We start from the raw sequence: 19343 nt of genomic DNA on the forward strand, positions 1-19343 counted from the left end.
GGTGTGTACATGCACTCCAGGCTGGGCCGTAGCGGGCTGCAGAGGAACAGGGCCCGGGCTCCTCCCGTGGTGTTGCTCCACATTTCCTGGAGCAATGTTTCTCCCTCGGGGTGTGCACCTGAGTCCCTGGAGGCCTGGGTCAAACAGGCGGTCCTGAGATTCTGCCGAATCCCCAGAGATCGAGTCAATAGGTCTGGGTGGGTGGGCCTGAGAATTTGTGCTTCTAACGAGGTGATATGGGTACTGCTGGTCTGTGGACACTACCTCCACTCTCCTTGCCCTTGAGGGTTGCCCTGGTCTGTGCAGCCCTGTCCAGGCCTGGGTGGAGAGGGGGAAGGGGAAGCAATGCCAGTTGTTTCAAGGGCAGCCGGAAGTGTCCCCGATGGGGAGTGGGAGGGAGGCTGGACAGCAGGAATGCCTGGCTGAATGTGTTCCCAAATGAAGGACATTGGTGATGATTAGCTCTCCAAGGATCACATTCCTTCCACCCCTGTGACCCCGCCTAGGTCTGGGTCTCGTCTCTGTGGGGCCTTTGTGGGCCAGGACCCCCCACTGTAAAATGAGGCCATTGGATCCAGCACCTGCTGGGTTGGTTCCCACAGTGAATGGCATCTGAAGAACCAAGCTGACAGGTCTTAAGACTTCACCTCCTGCCTGGGGGCAGGACAGAAATGGAGTATGCAGAGTCTAGGAAGTATGGCAGTTCTGGCTCAGAGATGAGACCCTGATGGGTGTCTGGGGAGAACAGAGTCAAGTCTGCCTGGGTGAATACCCACATCCCTCTCAGAAGCTGAGAGCCCGTGTCCATCCCCAGCCGAGACTATGTTCTGATGTGGACAAACACCGTCCTGTGAGCCCAGAGAGGAGAGCAGACTTGCCCAGTGACCGGCAGGCCTTCCTCTCCGATGCTGGGGGCAGCTCTCAGGTCCAGGTGGTGCTGGGTTCTCTGGGCCCCACTCCCCGTCTCCCAGGATCCTGAAGATGTAAGGGCTGCATCTATCCGGGGGAGGCCTCCTTTGGGCCCAGCCCTGTGAGGCCCCTCTGCCTGTGCTGGTCATGCAGCCTGGCCCATGTCTGCACATCTCCAGGACCCCCTCCCTCCTCTGGGGGCCCTGGCAGTGAAAGCCAGGGTCCAGGCCACAGGTTGCAACGGGCATTCAGAGGGGCACCTGCCCTGTGGAGGAGCGCTGCTCAACTCTGCTGCATTGGAAATAATCAAGTGAGTTCCAAACATGTTGAGTACAAGAATGTTTAAAACACTTCCAGATTTCAGGTTTCTCTTGAAACTTTGTGAAATCTGCATACAAGGGGTCCACACCCCCGTCCCCTTTTGGATGGAGCACAGACACTCAGTATCCTGGAACCCCTGCGGGCCCTTCCCTGGTTTATGTTTCTGGCCTGGTCTAAGTACTGGACTTTGCAAGCTCTCAGTGGCATGGTTCTCTTGGCGCCTGTGGATGTGGGAAGTGTCGAGTGCGTACGGGAGGCAGCCTTTGGTCCTGTCCCCACTGTGACTGTGGACAGCCACCCACCCTCTCTGAGTCTCACCTTGCCACCGTCCTTACTGGGGCAGTGGGGACCAGCTCTGCATGCTCAGGCTTGGGCCCGAGGCCCAGCTACACACAGTCAGGCGGGGAGGCCCCAGGCAGGCCCCCGCCCCTTGCTGGGTCTCATTCTCCTGTCACTGATGCTCCGTGGCAGCCCATGCCCCTCTAACAGTCCTTCTGTTTTTCCTCCTGCGGCTGCCACTAGACCGAGACGAGTGCCTGATGGGTGCTCACGATTGTAGCCGGCGACAGTTCTGTGTGAACACCCTGGGATCCTTCTACTGTGTCAACCACACAGTGCTCTGTGCGGATGGCTATATCCTCAATGCGCACAGGAAGTGCGTGGGTAAGCCAGGGCCCCACCTGCCGCCCGCCGTCACAGCTCTCCGCTCTGCTCCACGCCAAACCTGCCACACTGTGGCCACATGCCAAAGGGCCTGTCCTTTGCATGTGAGCTCTCAGCACAGCCGGCACCGCAGTGCTCTATGTCATGCCCTTGTGTCCTGGCGTCTTGTCCCGCTTGGCTGCCAGCTCCACCCGGAGGCTGCTTTCCCCAGGGACGTGTCTGTGTGTCAGGGAACTGGATGTGTGGCCTAGTGGATCATGGACCCCACCTGGGCTGCAGGAAAATGAGGGGGTCAGACATGCTGGGAGAAGGATAGCATGTGTGGGGTCTGGAGGCAGGAGGCCTGGGCTCCAAGCAGGACCCCCAGAAGCTCTGTGGCCTTGGATGAATGACTTGTCTTCCCCCAGCCGTGGTTTTCTCATCTGTAATAAGGAGGCTGTTGATCCTCTTTTGATGATTGTGTGACGTGTGTGGGGTAGCACAGAGCCCGGGCACCGTAAGCATGCTACAACAGCTACATGCCTTCCCCAGGGTCCTCCGCAGAGGCTGGTGGACAGAAGCTGGGGTCCAGCAGAGCCCCCCTTGCACACCAGCTTGGCATTCCTTTGCTATGTGACCTTGAGCAGTGGAGCTCTCCTCTGAGCCTCCCTTTCCTCCCCTCTGACCGTGGGGCCAGAGGACTGGGTGCAGGCTCATAACCGGCATCTGGCCTGCACATCGCCTGGGTCGGTGCTCAGTGATGCCTCTTTCTTCCCCTCTCTTAGGCCCCACGTGGGCCAGGCGCCAGGGCTCTGGGAGTGCTCTGTGCATACGTTTGCAGCCTCTGATATTTTCGCAGAGGACTGTAAGCCCTTGTCCTCCTCCAGTTTGTGGTCCCAGATGAAGATAGACCCAAAGTCGCTGGGACTCAGGGCAGGCTGTGGTAAATGCCATCACAGAGACAAGAGCAGAGGGCAAGGTCATTCCAGCTGTGGCATCGGGTTAACATTTGGTAGCATTTGGAAATCGCGAAGGGCATGCGGGGTGGAAGGAACAGCTCGAATAAAGGTGTGGAAGTAAGATCAGAACATAGTGCGGTCAGGGCATGTGACCAGAGCCCCATTTGTCTTCTCTGTGCTTGGGGACCATGTCCAGCCTAGACATATCCCCTTCCTTGCTCGCCTTTCACCGCTGGGCACATGAGCCCATGGTGCTAGGCTGAACGCCTGCTGCAGACATGTTTGCCCTAGGCCTCTAGCTGTCGGCACAACATGCGCCTCCTGACCCTGCTTGCCAGCAGCCAGCCGGCTCCTCCTGTCTGTGTTGGGTCCGTGTGTGTGCGTCTGGGAAGGCGGATCCCACCAGGGCCCACGAGCACCCCTCCCTTGACGCTCTGCCCTCTCACGATGCCTAAGTACGCAGGCTCCTCTGGCTGCCTGGAGATAAGACCTCACGCTAAAAGGGGTCCCCAGGCAGCTGCAAAGTGGGTTCTGGGAATGAAAGAGCAAGGGCACATTCCATTCAGCAAAATTTATGAGCTCACACGCATTCCTTTATTTCTTTCCGTCCTTGTTCATCCTGTACAAACCCGTCAGCGCCTCTTCATCCTTCCATGCCCCTTGAACACGTGTTCATCCCGTCGTGTTAGCACCTGCGGCGCATTCTTTCCGTCATTTGTATGTCCACAAACGTCCACTGGGCTCTCCTGCAGTTCATTTGTTTGCTCTGCACTTGTTTATTAACCCAGGCAGGTGAGATGGGAGGCTCATGCTAGGATCAAGAGTGTGGCCTCTGCAGCCAGCCTGCCTGCCTGTGCTGAAATCCTAGCTCCATCAATTTCTAGTATAAAACCTTAAAACAGTTGGTTAAACTCTCTGAGCCTGTTTCCTCATCTGTGAATGAGATAACAGCACCTACCTCAAAGTGTCATTGTGGGGATTGAATGAATTCGTCCATTTAAAGAATTTGCTAGTCTTGTGACATCATTGTTATAATTCAACCGATGTTACACTGAGGCAACCTGCAGAGGTAGTAAACTCCCCATCACTGGAGGTATGTAAATCAAAGTGGGACAGTATTGGGTGCGACCTGTGCCAGGGACTCCCCTGTGTTTACCATTTGCCTTTTCTGGTCTGAACTTTGAAGACTGTCTTGGGCACAGGGAAAAATGTTCCAGGTGGGCCGGGCTGCAAGAAGATGTGAGGGAGGCAGCCCCCAGCTCTGAGCCCCCCATGAAGTGGCACTGCAGCAGTGCCTGAATGATGGGGCAAGGGTACAGCTCTGGGCCCGGCGCTCTGACTTCCATTCTTGATCTGCCACATGGCTGTCCGTGTGACTCTGGTCCAGTCACAGCACTACTGGAAGGCTGATTTCTTCCTCTGAGAAATGGGGCTTGCAGAACGATGTCCTCTAAACCACCTGACCCTGGTGAGCCTCTGCTCATGGTGCTGCTATTTATTACCATAATTCCTCCAGGCTGTGGGAGGCTCCTTGGGTTATGGGCATTTCTGGGGTCCTGGGAACGGTCTCCTTCTATAAGTCCAGCCTATAAATCAGAAGTCTTTATCTTGCCCAACTAAGCCTTCCTTGGAAACCACTGGCCCAGTACTGTCCCTTTCCCTCCTCCCCATTCCCAGCCATCCCCAGGTGTGCTTGGTCTGACACTGTTTGGTTCACCTGTGAGTTTGGGAGGGTCTCTTTCCCCGGGACCTTGGCCTCCACCTCTCCACCTGGTCCCCTAGTCATCCTTGTAGACTCAACTGGAATGTCACCACTCCTGAGAAGTGGCTCTGATGGTCCAGACCACAGTGGGTAGTTCTCTGGCCGGAGCCCCCAAGCCTCCACCTGCCTGTCCTTGAGGGCCGGGGCTGGGGCCGATACACCCGCTTGGTCACAGGAGCCTGGCACAGAGTTATGTGTGTGGAATGGATAGATAAGGATGTGTGGAATGGATAGATAAGGAGAGGACTAGTGCACCTGGCTGCCACCACAAAGTGGAGCACCAGGAGGGAGTAAATGGGTCTGCCCTCCACACTGGCTTAGCGCTGGCCTTGGGGCAGTTTCTGAGTTGGTGGCCTCTGTGGCCCCTGGGCAGTTTTTGAGTTGGTGGCCACTGTGGCCCTGGGGTGGTTTCTGAGTTGGTGGCCTCTGTGGCCCCTGGGCAGTTTCTGAGTTGGTGGCCTCTGTGGCCCTGGGGTGGTTTCTGAGTTGGTGGCTTCTGTGGCCTGGGGGTGGTTTCTGAGTTGGTGGCCTCTGTGGCCCTGGGGTGGTTTCTGAGTTGGTGGCTTCTGTGGCCTGGGGGTGGTTTCTGAGTTGGTGGCCTCTGTGGCCTAGGGGCGGTTTCTGAGTTGGTGGCCTCTGTGGCCCGGGGGCAGTTTCTGAGCCTCTGTGGCTCCCCACCTCCCTTATGCGTCCTTTCTCTCCTTCATTGGCTTCTCCTCTCCCCAACTGCGTATCCCTGGAATCTCCCAGGAGCTGGTCCTTGGCCTCCTCTCCGTGTACTTCTCTCCCCTGGGTGGCCTCAGCCATCTGACCATTCTCAAGTTAGTAATCCCACTCAGACCCCTTGTGTGAACTCCAAGGCATGTCCTTGGCTGTCTCTTCACCCTCAAACTCTCACGGCCAGCAGGGCTCCCACCTTCCCCCGCAGCCTACACCTCATAGCCGGCCCTCACTGCCACCTGTCCCCTCCTCCCACCTCACTTTTATCTCATCCATCAGTGGGTTTTGTTGGTTTCAGCTTCAAAATACTTCAGAATCCAGTTGCTTGTCCCAGCCCATAAAAGGTAGTCCGAGCCACTGAATCTCCTGCCTGGATTCTCACCCCTATTCTCCAGCCCCTGCCAGGGATCCCTGCTCCAATTAAATCAGACCACTCTCTCTTCTGCTTGGAACTCTCTGTGGCTCCCACTGTTCCTCCTGCTCCCCCTTTTTCTCCCTTCTCTCCCCTGGAGCACACCCACCTCCTAGCGGGCCCTTGAACCTGCACAGCTGGTTTCCTTCTCAGGGCCTACACGTCCCTGACCCATCTGCCTGGTCTGTCTGCATGGCCCAGTCTGTCATCTTGTATCATCTTTGCTCAGATGTCTTCTTTTCTGAGAATCCATCCCTGACCCACTCCCCTACAACGCCCCCCACTGTACCTGGGCACTCCCTGTCTCCTGCGTCCTGCTCTGTTTTGTCCATAGCACTCAGCACCACCTCCATTTATGTTTGTTTATGTATTTATTGTGTCCTTTCCCCTTGAGTGTCTGCCCAACAAGGGCAGGGATTTCTGTCTTGGTCACTGATGTACACCCAGTGCCAAGAACAGTGCTTAGTGCATAGCAGGTGCTCAATAAATCTTTGTTGAATGAAGGGATGTCTGGGTGCTGAGACATCAGCCACATCTCTGAATGGTGAGCACGTTGAGGGCGGGACCTGGAGCTCTCTCCCTCCTGGTGGCCCAAGGTCTGCTGGCTGCACTCAGCCACTGTCCTAGGGACTCTGCAGCTTCTGACAGCCTCGCTCTCCCTGCAGACATCAACGAGTGTGTGACGGACCTGCACACGTGCAGCCGGGGCGAGCACTGTGTGAACACGCTGGGCTCTTTCCACTGCTACACGGCACTCACCTGCGAACCGGGCTATGCCCTCAAAGATGGCGAGTGTGAAGGTGAGAAGGGCCCAGAAGGACTGACTGGAGGCCCTGCCCAACGGCCAGCTTTGCCCCACCCCTCCCTGGCCCCACCCCTGTCCTGCCCAACGGCCAGCTTTGCCCCACCCCTCCCCGGCCCCACCCCTGTCCTGCCCTGGCCACGCTCAGGCCTGGCCGTGCCTCTCTCCATCCCCTCCTTTCTAGCAAGCTCCCCTTAGTTGGGTTTCCTGCTGGTGGGAAGACCCCACGATGGTAGTGTTTGGGGCAGAGATGGGAGTCTGAGGCAGGTGAGGGCAGGCTAGGTCCACCCCGGCTTTGCCCCTGCCTGCTGATGTCTGGGTGCCAGTTATGCCCCTTGCTGTGGCCTGGTTTGTACATTGAGGTGGAGCCCACAGAGGGTTCACTCCATCCCTTTCACTGGAAAATTCCAGCCTTCTAAGCAGAGGGAGGGGTTTCATCCAATCCTTTCAAGTACTTCCTGAGCTGTTCTTATGTGCCTGCCAGGTCCTGGGTACCAGGGATCCAGGGTGGGGTGCTGTGGCCCTTCTCTGACCTCGTGGTGGGGGCAGTGGAGTCCACATAGGCAAATGGAGATGGCAGAGTGACTGGGGGTGGGGACCCCTGTAAGTGGTGGGTCCAGGGAGGCCCCGGAGGAGGTGATGTTGGAGTTGAGACCTGAATGAGAAGCTTCAGGCAGAGGGGGTGGCATGCCAAGGCCTTTTGGGTGTGGGGAAGAAGCACTCTTGGCATGTTCCAGAAACAGAAAGAAAGTCTCCAGAGTTGAAGCCATCTTGCTACCTGTGCTACCTCCCTAAAGTGTGAACACATGACCTTACCTTAGAGATTTAGGCACACGGTGGGGACATCCCCACTTCTTCCCCCTGCAAGTGTGGGACAGCGGCTAACACAGCAGGCTTGGGAGCCAGTCCCCCAGGTTCTGGTCCTGGTGCAGTGCTCCCCAGCGGTAGAGCCTTGTCTGTGCCTCAGCTTCCCTGTTTGTAAGATGGGGCGTGTCATGACATCTACTTCTTTGGGCTGAGAGTGCCCAGAACAATGGTGGGACCGAGCAGAAGTGCAGTAAACATGGTCATGTTGCTATTACTCCTGGGACAAAGGCCATGCCAGCAACAGTGTGGCTCTGCCAGCTTCCCGGAGAGATCTTTGTAGCCACTGGGGTCACGGGTCTGCGGGCGGGGATGTGTGGGCAGGGCTGCTGGGTGTAAAGGCAGGACCTGTCCCCCAGCCCTTGACACCCAGCCTCTCCGCTGCAGACGTGGATGAGTGTGCAATGGGCACGCACACCTGCCAGGCGGGCTTCTTGTGCCAGAACACCAAGGGTTCCTTCTACTGCCAGGCCCGGCAGCGCTGCATGGATGGCTTCCTGCAGGATCCTGAAGGCAACTGTGTGGGTGAGTGGGGGCTGCAGCACTGGGGATCACCAGCCTAGGGCTCTACTGGAGGCATTACGGGGGCTTTGAGGGCTTTAGAGACCAGGGAGGCCTGGCTTGCTGCTTCATTCCTCTCCCAGCCCCCTTGTCCCTACCTGTGAATGGGCATGTCAAGTGTTCAACCCTGGGGGCGCCACCGCCCCCAAAGTGTAGCTGCTTCTATTACCTTGAGCTGTTAAACCTTGGCTGAGTTATTATTCAGTGGCCTCTGTGAAGCTATCTGTGGGGTTGGACTGGATGTGAATGAGTATCCAGTTTTTTTTAACCAGTCAGCAGTGGCTATGTGATAGATCATGACCTGGCACATACATCTACACACATCCAGGAAGACCTGGAACACAAATGTCCCCACACAGTACTGCGTGTGCCACCCCCTGAAATTTCCCATTTTCGGAGAATGCTAGTGAGACCTCCTAGAATGATTCCGTGCTGCACGCGAGGGTTGAGACTTTCAGGTTTACAGACGCCGGCCTAGTCCCCAAGTGGGTCTGAGATTCTACCCGCTCTGCGCCCCCCAACAACTCCTTCCCAAAAAGGGGTTGCTAACTTAGTCTCTGTGCCTCTAAAACTTCTTGTTAATGTGCTGTACTTCCGCGGCACCTAGACCCCTGGCACGTGGTTGGTGTAGTTATCCTAGCACTCAACCTCGATCCCGCCCTGCCTCCAGCTGCTCTGTTGGGCAGATATGAGAGGGCATAGGGCCAGCCATCAGGTGCTTGGGTTCTGGGAGGTGTATCCCTTGGGTAGTGGGGTACAGAGGTGGGACAGTCTGGCCCTGCAGCTCTGACCAGGGCTGGTCTGGAGCCTAGGACCGACCCCTCCCAGTGTGGCCCTGGGAGGACGCCATGCCAGGCTCCCTCTCACCCACACCTGCCTCTGCAGACATCAATGAGTGCACGTCACTGTCCGAGCCATGTCGGCCAGGCTTCAGCTGCATCAACACAGTGGGCTCCTACACGTGCCAGAGGAACCCGCTGATCTGCGGGCGTGGCTACCACGCCAGCGATGATGGGGCCAAGTGTGTGGGTAAGGCCAGCCGCCCCCACCCTGCCAGCCAGCCCGGCCTGTCCGCTTCCCCACCCGTGGGAGGTGTGTGTGGAGGGAGCTCCAGGACTCAAGGTACCCTGCTCACCCCCCACAGACGTGAACGAGTGTGAGACGGGTGTGCACCGCTGCAGTGAGGGCCAGGTGTGCCACAACCTCCCCGGCTCCTACCGCTGTGACTGCAAAGCAGGCTTTCAGCGGGACGCCTTCGGCCGGGGCTGCATCGGTAGGTAGGCTGGTGGCCAGGACCCGTGGGGAACACCTGGCTGGGCCCCTGCCCTCTGTTCACTCCACCTACCCGTGCCCAGCACCTCCACTGCCTGAGTGGGGCCCACCTGCTGGAGTCCCCAAGGCCGCCTTCCAGCTGGCCTCATCTTCCTGCTGGGCCTGCCAGGGCCTGGCTCTGGCCCCCGCCCCCACCTTCTCAGTCCCTCCTGTCTCATCCCTGTGGCTCTGCCCCTCTTACTCTGGTCTTTCCTGCTTCCCTCAGTCTCTGTCACCATCTCTTCTTGTCTCTTGCCTTGCCTGTGTCTGTCCCTCTGGCCTCTTCCTCTCGCCTTCCTCCGACACCCTTGCTGTCTCCCCGCCACCTGGTCTCTTTGCCTCTCTCTTTGCCTGTCCTGGCCTCTCCCTGTCTTTCCTTTTGGGTCCCTCTCCTACTTAGCCTCCCTTCGGCCCTGGATGGCCCCTGGGGGTGGAGGGAGCTGGCTTCAGGGCCACCCACCCTGTGCCTGCTGCCTGCCCTCCCACAGACGTGAATGAGTGCTGGGCCTCACCAGGCCGCCTGTGCCAGCACACGTGTGAGAACACACTAGGCTCCTACCGCTGTTCCTGCGCCTCTGGGTTCCTGCTAGCAGCGGACGGCAAGCACTGTGAAGGTACACTGGCCCTCATCTCTGACCCCATGCTGCCTGGTATCCACAGGGGGCAGACTCACCGTGGAAAACCCGGAGCCTTCCCCGACCCTTCACCCTCACACCTTCACCCACGCTGGCCCCTCCCTCCTCCTCTGTCTGACCCAACCCTCTCTGGCCTCCATGCTCACCTTCCTCCTGTTGTTTTCTGTCCTGAATTCCCCTGCTGAGGTCCTGGGGCCCCAGCTCCCTCAGTCCAGAGAGGCTGGGTCTCTGTGTCATCTGTACCCACAAATGGGGTATCTGAGGCCTCCAAGGTCCGTGTACCCACCTATGCGGGATGTGCCTGTGGCTGAGGGAAGGGCTGTAACATTATTCCCATATGTGTTCATGGTGCTGTTGGCCCAGCTCAATGGGGACTGGTGTGGAGTAAGGCCACCAGGTTGCTCAGTGAGGGGGTGAGGGGCCAAACTAGAGGGCCATGGGGTCTCGGCCCCATTTACCTGGCACGGTCTTTCCCAGCCCCTCCCCAGGCTGGAGGAAATTCCCTCATTTTCTCCTGGTGAGGTGAGTTGGCTGAGACCCCTGGGAAGCCACGGATCCCTTCCCAGTCACCGGGCCTGGCAGGAAAGCTGGCCCTCGCATGGGTCAACCCCAGTCCAGCCCAGGGAGCTTGGTGGGCCTGGCTGTCAGACGGCATTTGGATGGGCTCTCCAAGGCAGACTTGGGCCCTGCCATGACTGCCTGCTGGTGTCCCTGCAGATGTGAACGAGTGTGAGGCCCAGCGCTGCAGCCAGGAGTGTGCCAACATCTACGGCTCCTACCAGTGCTACTGCCGCCAGGGCTACCAGCTGGCTGAGGATGGGCACACCTGCACAGGTACCTTTCCCCTGTCCAAGGGCCGCCTTCCAGAGAGGCACTCCTTTCCCTTGTGCCAGGCTCCCCGAGAGTCCCTCCTGGGCCATGGACACAGAAAGGTTTTAGCATCAGATCTGAGTTCACGCCCCAGCCCTGCAGCTTCCTGTCTGTGTGACCTTGGGCAGATTGCCTCTCCACTCTGACCTCAGCCTTCTCCCCTGTAAAATGGGAATAGTGGTCCCGACTTCAGGGGGATGAAGAACTAAGTTTACATAGGTGCCCGTGACTGGCATCTGATTGTCCCCTCAGCTGGTAGTAGGAGTCAGGGAGCAGCCCTCGGGCATGAGCACTGGAGTGGGAGTCCTGTTTTGCTTCGTGGACTCGGGCAACTCTCTTCTACTCTCTCAGTCCCCTTGTCTTCATTTAAAAAATGGTCCCCTAAGCTCTGTGGCTGTAACAGGGACAGGCTGACTGTCAGTGGCTGGGCTCTGTGGGTGGATGAGGTTCACCAGGGGCTGCACCTCTCTCCGACAGACATCGACGAGTGTGCTCAAGGCGCCGGCATCCTCTGCACCTTCCGCTGTCTCAATGTGCCAGGGAGCTACCAGTGTGCATGTCCTGAGCAGGGCTACACCATGACGGCCAACGGAAGGTCCTGCAAGGGTGAGCAAGTCCCCCTGCCCCTGCCTCCACCAGGGCCTTGGGCAGGCTCCAAGCAGGCACAGAAAAGCTCACAGAGCTTGCGTGCACTTGGAGCCCCCATACCCAGTGAATAAATGCAGGATGGCCAATGCTACCAGTGGCCATGTTAATTGAGGTAATGCCTGAGATGAAGAAGGTGACAATCTTGCTGCTGCTCAGTACAGCTTAGAATCTTCCAGGCCTGTGCTCAGCTCTGGACCCTGTCCTGAGAGTGGAACAGGGATTCTATGGGGTAGTTTTAAGGAGGCAGGAGGCCTGTCCAGTGAGGAGACTGCAGAAGAGCCACAGGGATCCCAGGCAGTGTCCCAAGTCTCTGCAGTGTTATGCAGGGACAAGGGGATCAGGCAGGTCTGTGGACCCAGAGGGTAGGGCGAGATCCCGGGGAGTAGGGAAGGGTGTCATGGGGAGGCTTATCCCAGCCCTGGTGCAGAAACGCATTCTTCTCATCAGAACTGTGTAGAGCTGGGAGGGGCTGCGCAATGGGAGGGTCCCCCACTCCCCTGCTATTGAAGATGTACAAGGGCTGGGCAGTCACCTGTCGAATTTGCAAGAGAGGGGACTATGTCCCTGGAGAGAGACCATGTTCTCTGGTATTTCATGTTCCTCCTCTGCTAGAGAGTCATAATTCTAAGTTCAGTGCCATTTGCCACCAGACTCTGGGCCTGGCAAGCCACCAGGGCAAGGTGAGGGGCCAGGATGCAGAAGGGGTCATTGCCTCAGGAGAACCAACCACTTAACCCCTCAGCCCCTTGGTCCCTTGGCGCCACAGAGCTCAGACCTCCTCCTGACTTCAGTGGCCAGGTCTTCCCCACACATGGAGCTGAGAACATGGAGTTCCCTGGGGTGCAGCCTTCAGGGTGTGACCAGGGTCCTGGCTCAGCCTTGGGCATCTTCTTGTCCCACAAAAGCAAGTCTTGGTGTTCTGGGGACCAGGAGTCAGAGTTAGCACTCAGAAGGGTTTGGAGTTAGCCCAGCACGGTGCAAGCTGGTGGTTGCTACCTGTCAGTGGATCCTGAGATCGAGTCTGTAGACTTCAGCCAGCTGTCTGTGTTCTCCTTTCTATTAGCATAGAACAGAAAGCAGTATAGGGCAGGGTGGAGTGGCGCGGCATGGGGCAGTCAGAGTGCATTGTGCCCCTAGGTTCCAGCCCTTAGGTGTGTACGTAGTCCCAGTGCACAAGGAGTCCTTTGTTTGGGCGGATGCAAACATATCAGAGTCATAAGTTAAATCAGAAGACTGTGAGAAGACCCTATAAATCACTGACTGGGAGGCCTGCTGGGCCCACAGAAGCTGGCTTAGGTCTGGCTGGCTGCAAAGCCCTCTCCTTTTTAATTAAAAAAAAGTCGGTATGGACTCCATAAAAGGTAAGGATTCTACTCACCATGTCCTCAGCTTGTCAGGAAATACGACTTTATCCTTCTGGATTGTGATTTCACGTGTGACACCAAGGCCCTGTTCCTGGGGGCAGAACACAGGTGTGGCCACTTCAAGGAAGCCCCATCAGACACTGCAGTGACATTTGCTCTTGGAGGAGTTTCAGGTTCAAACCTGTCTACACTGAGGACAGACTCTCCCTGGCTCTTTATTTTCCAACCCACACCGAGCACCTGGGGGATGCTCGGGATACCTGGATGCCCACATGTGCCTGGCTGGCCACTAGAGAGGGCTTCCCGGGACGTGGCATGTGCCCATCGTGGGTGCACCTGACCCCAACGCTTCTCTCTTGCCTGGGCTTGCCCGCCACCCCATCTCTGCATCCTCTTCTTGGAGTGGCTGCCCCTCTGCCCCAACGGCTTGCTCTGTGTTGAAGAACTGGCAAGGCCAGGTCCCCTCTGCAGGCTCCCACTGTGCCACCAGCCCCCACCAGGAGATCAGGGCAAGGTAGAGCCCCACACCTGCACATCCGCCACCCTCGCTTCCTCTCCAGACCTTCCTTCTGGAGGAGCCTTCTGACTCACACGGTAGGCGAGGGCGCAGTGGGGGCTGCCTGCTCCCCGGCCTCGTCCATTTCCCGGGTCACTCCATGTAGCCGCTTTTGCAGCTCCTGACCTTTAGAGCTAAGAGGCTGTCCTTTTGTCGTGTTCTGGCTTGGGCCAAACTCTGAGGTCTCTCGGCTCAAACAGGGTTGGGGAGGCTGGCTTGGGGGAAAGAACGTGCTGGATAATGTCTCTGTTAGCCTTTAGCCCCTCTCCAATAGTTACAAAAAAAAAAAAGGACAGGAAAATCTGAAGGAATTTAGGCTCAGCCTTCTCCCCTGGAATGCACACTCCATGAAGGTAGGGCCCTGTCTGTCTGGCTCACCAGCATCTAGAGCAAATGCCCAGCACATAGTAGGTGCTCACTGGACATTTGACCCCGTGACTGAGCTGAGAGGGAACCACTGCTCATGTTTGCATGCATTTCCCTCCAGTCTTTCCCTAAGCAGATATAAACACACACACACACACACACACACACACACACACACACACCACTTGTATGAAATATCAGTTGAGGCCATGCTGAAAGTCACCCTGAGTCCTGCTTGTTTCTGTGTAGTAAGAGCCCTTCTCTGCATGCCACTCAATGGGCCAGGCCAGCTTTGAGCAATGCTCTCAGTCTTGACCCTGAGCTGTTGTGGGCTTCTGGGCCTCAGGTCCTTCAGAAGCCCTTGGAAGCCTCTCTCCTGGGGCTGCATTTTATAGGACTCCCCTGTTTCGTCCATTTTGCTCTGTCTCCCACTTTTGCACATCTGAGTTGCGGCTGCCCTGCGGCTGACCCTGGCTGTCTCTGATGAGGCAGCAATGGCAGCCCTGGATACAGGGCCTAGTCCAGCTCCCACGTTAGCCCACACTCTCCAGGGGCCTGGCAGCACCGATGGGCAAGGCCCTGGGGCGTTAGGGAAGACCTGCGACTGACTGCCTCCCGCAAGCTTGGTGAGGCCAGGCCACAGCCACTCACCCTTCTCGGCCCTTCGCTTCTGGGCATCTCCATCAGCAGCAGCCCAGAGCCAAAGCAGAAAGCTCCCATGTCCTTCCTGCCCCACTCGCACAAGCTCTGGGGTCACTGAAGCGGGCCACCCGGGGCATAGGCTGAGGAGCAGGAGGAGGCCCTCTCCATGTGGAGTCCGCTAGCGAATAATCAGCAACCCGGGACCACCCAGTTGGGCTCTACCCTGCCTGGCCTCTTGCCATGTTTTCTCCCACTCATCTGTGCACCACCCTGGGGCCCATTTTATGGAGGGAGGGAAGTGAGGCCCAGAGAGGTGAACAGATGTGAACTGACCCCCTACAAGAGAGCCTGGTGGCCAAGAGCCCAGAGTCTGAGGTTGGCCAGGGATATTGAGTCCTGGCCTTGCCCTGGCAGCTGTGTGACCCTGGGCACATTTGTGGACACCTGCACCTGCCCCGTGGGGTTGGCACAGAGTCCCTCAGGCATCACAGGGATGTCAGGCGGTAAACTCTGGAGGCAGGCTGACTATTGGTGTTATTACTATTATGTTGTTGTTACTCTTAGGAGTCAGCTTGGCATTATGATTGGATCACAGATTTTGGCATCAGGCATGCCTGGCTTGCTGCCCTGCTCACTGCTGTGTGACCTTGAGCAAGGCTTTGCCCCTCTCTGAGCCTCTACACCCTCCTCTGTCTAAGGAATCCAGTGACCCTCACTGCACAGGGCTGGTGTGAGGACTGAGTGAGGAGAAATTCCTACATGGTGTCAATATGAAGGATTGGAAAACAAAAACTGAAGCCCTCTGTGACTGCCCCTGGAACACCCCCTGCCCCTACCTCACCGGACTTCCTTGAGGCCTCCTGAGGCGGCCCTCTCTGGGCTGAGCAGCTCATCCTCAAAGTGTCTCAAGAACCCATTTCTAAGACCTTTTGTCCTCCAGGGTGCCTGTGGGTTACACACACACACACACACACACACACACACACACACACACACACACACACACAGAGACACCCCTACCCCTACCCCTGCTTCTCTGAGCTTTTGTGAACGGTATCTATTCATATGTCTGTTGACATTTATATGTGTATGTTTCTTTGTCCCAAATGGGCCCTCTGTGTGTTTGTTTCTGTGCACCCGTGTGGGTGTGCATGTGCTCACGTGTGTGCTGAGCCTATGTGCCTGTTGGAGTTGCACATGTATGTTTGCTTCTGAACGTACAGGAAGCGTGAGCACATCTGTTGCTCATGTGGGACATTTACTAATAGCTCTGTGTCTCTGAGTCTGAACTTGCAAGTGATGGGTCTTGGACTTCTGTCCAGCAAGATGTATTGAGCGCTGCTCCATGCAGGAACTCCACTGGGCACTGGGGACACCATGGAAATGAGAAAGACAAACACCCCTGCCCTCCTGGAACCCAGTTGATGGGGGACGGTAGAAACATACAAAACATGCAGTCATACAAAACAGCCTCGGTGTGTGCAGAGCGTGATGAGCTGTAGGAGGATGATAAAATGGGGTGGGATGGAGGGTGATGGGGCAGGAGGACCACTGTAGAGTGGTCAGGGAGGCCATCCTGGAGGGGTTGACTCAAGATCTGAGAGTTAAAAGATGAGAAGGAGCCAGTAGTAGGAAAAGCTGGGGAAAGCGTTCGGGCAGCAGCAAAGGCCCTGGGGTAGGATAAGGGTCAGGCTATTGGGGCAGCCCAAGGATGTCCAGCAGGACTGTGGCCCCTGTGGAAGAGAAGGGGCTTGGAGAGGCCAGAGAGGCCTTACACTGTGTGGCTTGGCGTCCAGAGGAGGGACTTGGGCTTTATTCTGGAGCGCGAGAAGCCTTGGGAGGGCATGACATGAGGTGATTTACACTTCAGAACAAGGCCCCCTGCTGTGGGTGCGGAGCAGGTGAGATGGGGCATGTGTGTGCAGGGAGGCACGTGGACTGTTCTCACAGGTCAGGCTGCCATGGGGCCCAGGCCTTTCATGCAGGCTGGGGAGTTTCAGGCTAGGGCCCCCAGCTGTGGGGACCCTGCCATTGCCCCTCTTCTCCCCCAGACTTGGATGAGTGTGCACTGGGTACCCACAACTGTTCCGAGGCTGAGACCTGCCACAACATCCAGGGTAGCTTCCGCTGCCTACGCTTCGAGTGTCCTCCCAACTATGTCCGAGTCTCCAAAACGTGAGTGTCCCCACCCCAGTCCTAGTCCCAGGGAGCCTGTCCTGGTCCTGTACTATCCAGGGGTGAGGCCGAGAGATGGGCGCCTGCCTTGACCACCTTCCTCTCTTCCCAGCCCCTGACTGCGGGGTCTGCGGGCTAGGTGACCAAAACAAATATAAGTACCTTGTAGAGAGTTCAAGGTTGAGAGAAGAAAGGGGAAAAGACACAGAAAACACCAGCCCTCCTCCTCATTCACACACATAGTAGTTACTGCTGTGTGACCAGTTATCCCAACCAACATTTAACACCGTAATACAACAGATACTTACTCTATGTCACGCAGTGTCTGAGGGCCAAGAGCCTGGGAGTGGTACAGCTAGGCGGTCTGGCTCAGGGTCTCAGGGGCTGCCTGTCCAGGCTACAGTGTCCTGCCACCGCTCTGTGGCTCTGGGCAGGAGGCCTCAGCTCCACATCACAGGAGCCCCTCCACGAGGTTGCTTGTGACATGCCACTCCCCAGCTCAGGGTATCAGGAGTGTGAGCGACAGCCCCTTAACCACACTTAACCTCAGAACTGACAGACCACTACTCTGCCACCAGCCACATAACCCGGCACTTGGGAGGGACCCTGGGAGGGACACTGGGTGCACTGGGAAGAAGGGAGAAGGGAGGGAGGAAAGGAAGGGGAAAGGGAAAAGGAAGGAGAAAGGAAGAATGGGGGGATGGCAGGAGGAAGGAAGAAGGGAGCATGGGGATAGGTAAGAACTGTTAATGAGCCTGGCCGATGCCATGCTGAGCTCACCCATTCCAGTGAACCTGTGAAGCTTCTATTAACCTCATCTCACAGGCAAGGAAACTGAGACCAGGGGACGTAAGGGGACTTACCTGAGGCTTCCAGGCCATTAGGGAGAGAGCTGGCCCTTGATCCTGCTGCTGAGCTGTGCCGTCTGTGTTCCTGTCTGGGGTTGGGGGGAGGTGGGCGAGCCATGGGTGACCCGGCCCATCCTCCCTGCAGGAAGTGCGAGCGCACCACGTGCCACGACTTCCTGGAGTGCCAGAACTCGCCGGCGCGCATCACACATTACCAGCTCAACTTCCAGACGGGCCTCCTGGTGCCTGCGCATATCTTCCGCATTGGCCCCGCGCCAGCCTTCACGGGGGACACCATCGCCCTGACCATCATCAAGGGCAACGAGGAGGGCTACTTTGGCACACGCAGGCTCAACGCCTACACGGGCGTGGTCTACCTGCAGCGGGCTGTGCTGGAGCCCCGGGACTTTGCCCTGGACGTGGAGATGAAGCTCTGGCGGCAGGGCTCTGTCACCACTTTCCTGGCCAAGATGCACATCTTCTTCACCACCTTTGCCCTGTGAGGTGCCAGCACCGGCCACCTGCGGGTGCGACGCAGCCCAGGGCTCACACTGCGTGGGAGGGACTGGGTCACTATTGTGGTTTTTACTATAACTTTGTAAATTAACTTAATTTTGCTGACTTGACTCCTGTGGGCTTCTGGACCCCTCCTTTGCCCCGCAGGAGGAAGTTCCGTGGCAGATGGTGCGTTCCCACGTAGGCACCAAGTGGAAGCTTGCGGGGTGGGCCACGGCCATGGCAGGTGCCCTGTGGGTGAGGCTGGGTGATGACCTGAGGACCAGGGACACGGGACCACATTGGGGCTCTTGGACTCCTCGGATGACCCATCCCCGAAGTTGACATTCCATTTCATGTTCCACTGTGATTCTTTTCTTTTTTAAAAAATCATTTTAAAGTTTTTTGTTTAATTATAAAGTAGTACATCTACATTGTAAAAAAAAAAAAAGTTCAACTAGTATGAAAAGGTTATAAAGTAACAGAGGAAAACGCCTCTTGGTCCCTTTACTTTTGTAAAGTGTTCGGAGTTTGACAACCTTGTCCAGATGTCACAGGGCTCTATGGCCTGGCCAGCATGTCAGTTCATTGATCAAGACCTTGGTGTCCTTCTCAAATAACAAGGCCCAAACCTGGAGTTCACTTTGGGGTGAGGGCACCCCAGTGTGAGCAGCCACTGACTGGGCCCTTTATTCTGCTTTTACTACTTCAGCTTTCCCTCCTTCTTCCTCCTCCATCCTCCATCCTCCCTCCTCCCCCTCCCTCCTCCCTCCTCTGCCTTCCCTAATGGGGACCTCCGCTGCCGGCCTGTCACTTGGATGTCATCCAGAACTTGGCCCCTGTTGCTGAGCTGTCAGGTCAGGCAGTAGACCTGGGCAGGAGCCTGAAGGAACCTGGGAAACTGAGGCCCTGAGAACGGAAGGGATGTGCCCCCAGCCCACAGCAAGCATCAGAGCACACGGGACCCAGCTCTGAGGACCCTGCTCGGGCTCCATAGGTCTAGAGTTAAATATAGGGGGCAGCAGCCAGCACTTTTAAAGTGACGTAGAATAGAGCAGATGAGATGTGGTGCTTCACACCCTGTAAAGAGAAGAACTGCTTCACCAAACCACAGCGCGTGTCTGTGCGTGTGGCGTGTGTACCTACGCGTGGGCACGCCAGCTCTGGCTTGTGGTAGAAAGTGTTTCTCACTGTGGGTGGAAGGAAGCAGCCCTGTCGGGCGCGTTGGGGAGCACACACCCTGTGTGAAGGGGGCGGCTACACTTGGCTCCAGCAACGGCCGCCTTCTGGGCATGTGGCCCGGGATGGCCAGATGTTCTTGTTCCTCAACACAAGCTCTCCCAGTGTTAAGAGGTGGCAACTGGTTCAAGCTTCTAAAGAACAGGTGTTTGGGAGCCTCTTGCCGGAAGCCTGCGGTGGGGGCCCTCTGTCCCTGCTCCTCTCCAGCCCCCATCCCCAAGGGTGCAGCAGAAGCTAGGTCT

The 19343-nt window shown here is 57.1% G+C and overlaps 1 protein-coding gene across 4 annotated transcripts in view; it reads left to right on the forward strand.

The window, feature by feature from the left end:
• Positions 1 to 18354, forward strand: part of LOC105477743 (fibulin 2) — a 91998-nt gene extending 73644 nt beyond the window's left edge. For 2 of the 4 annotated variants that reach the window (XM_071092245.1, XM_011734441.2), the window contains exons 9-18: positions 1753 to 1893; positions 6391 to 6525; positions 7779 to 7916; positions 8838 to 8981; positions 9097 to 9225; positions 9752 to 9877; positions 10616 to 10732; positions 11246 to 11374; positions 16396 to 16519; positions 17513 to 18354. In XM_071092245.1, coding sequence (XP_070948346.1) covers positions 1753 to 1893; positions 6391 to 6525; positions 7779 to 7916; positions 8838 to 8981; positions 9097 to 9225; positions 9752 to 9877; positions 10616 to 10732; positions 11246 to 11374; positions 16396 to 16519; positions 17513 to 17870 — 1541 coding nt within the window. In that variant the 3' untranslated portion in view covers positions 17871 to 18354. The remainder of the gene's footprint in view (positions 1 to 1752; positions 1894 to 6390; positions 6526 to 7778; positions 7917 to 8837; positions 8982 to 9096; positions 9226 to 9751; positions 9878 to 10615; positions 10733 to 11245; positions 11375 to 16395; positions 16520 to 17512) is intronic. The other 2 variants (XM_011734443.2, XM_071092246.1) reach the window with 2 other exon arrangements.
• The last annotated feature ends 989 nt before the right edge of the window (positions 18355 to 19343 follow it).

Source organism: Macaca nemestrina, chromosome 2, assembly GCF_043159975.1.
Source record: "Macaca nemestrina isolate mMacNem1 chromosome 2, mMacNem.hap1, whole genome shotgun sequence".
Classification (NCBI taxonomy): Eukaryota; Metazoa; Chordata; class Mammalia; order Primates; family Cercopithecidae; genus Macaca; species Macaca nemestrina.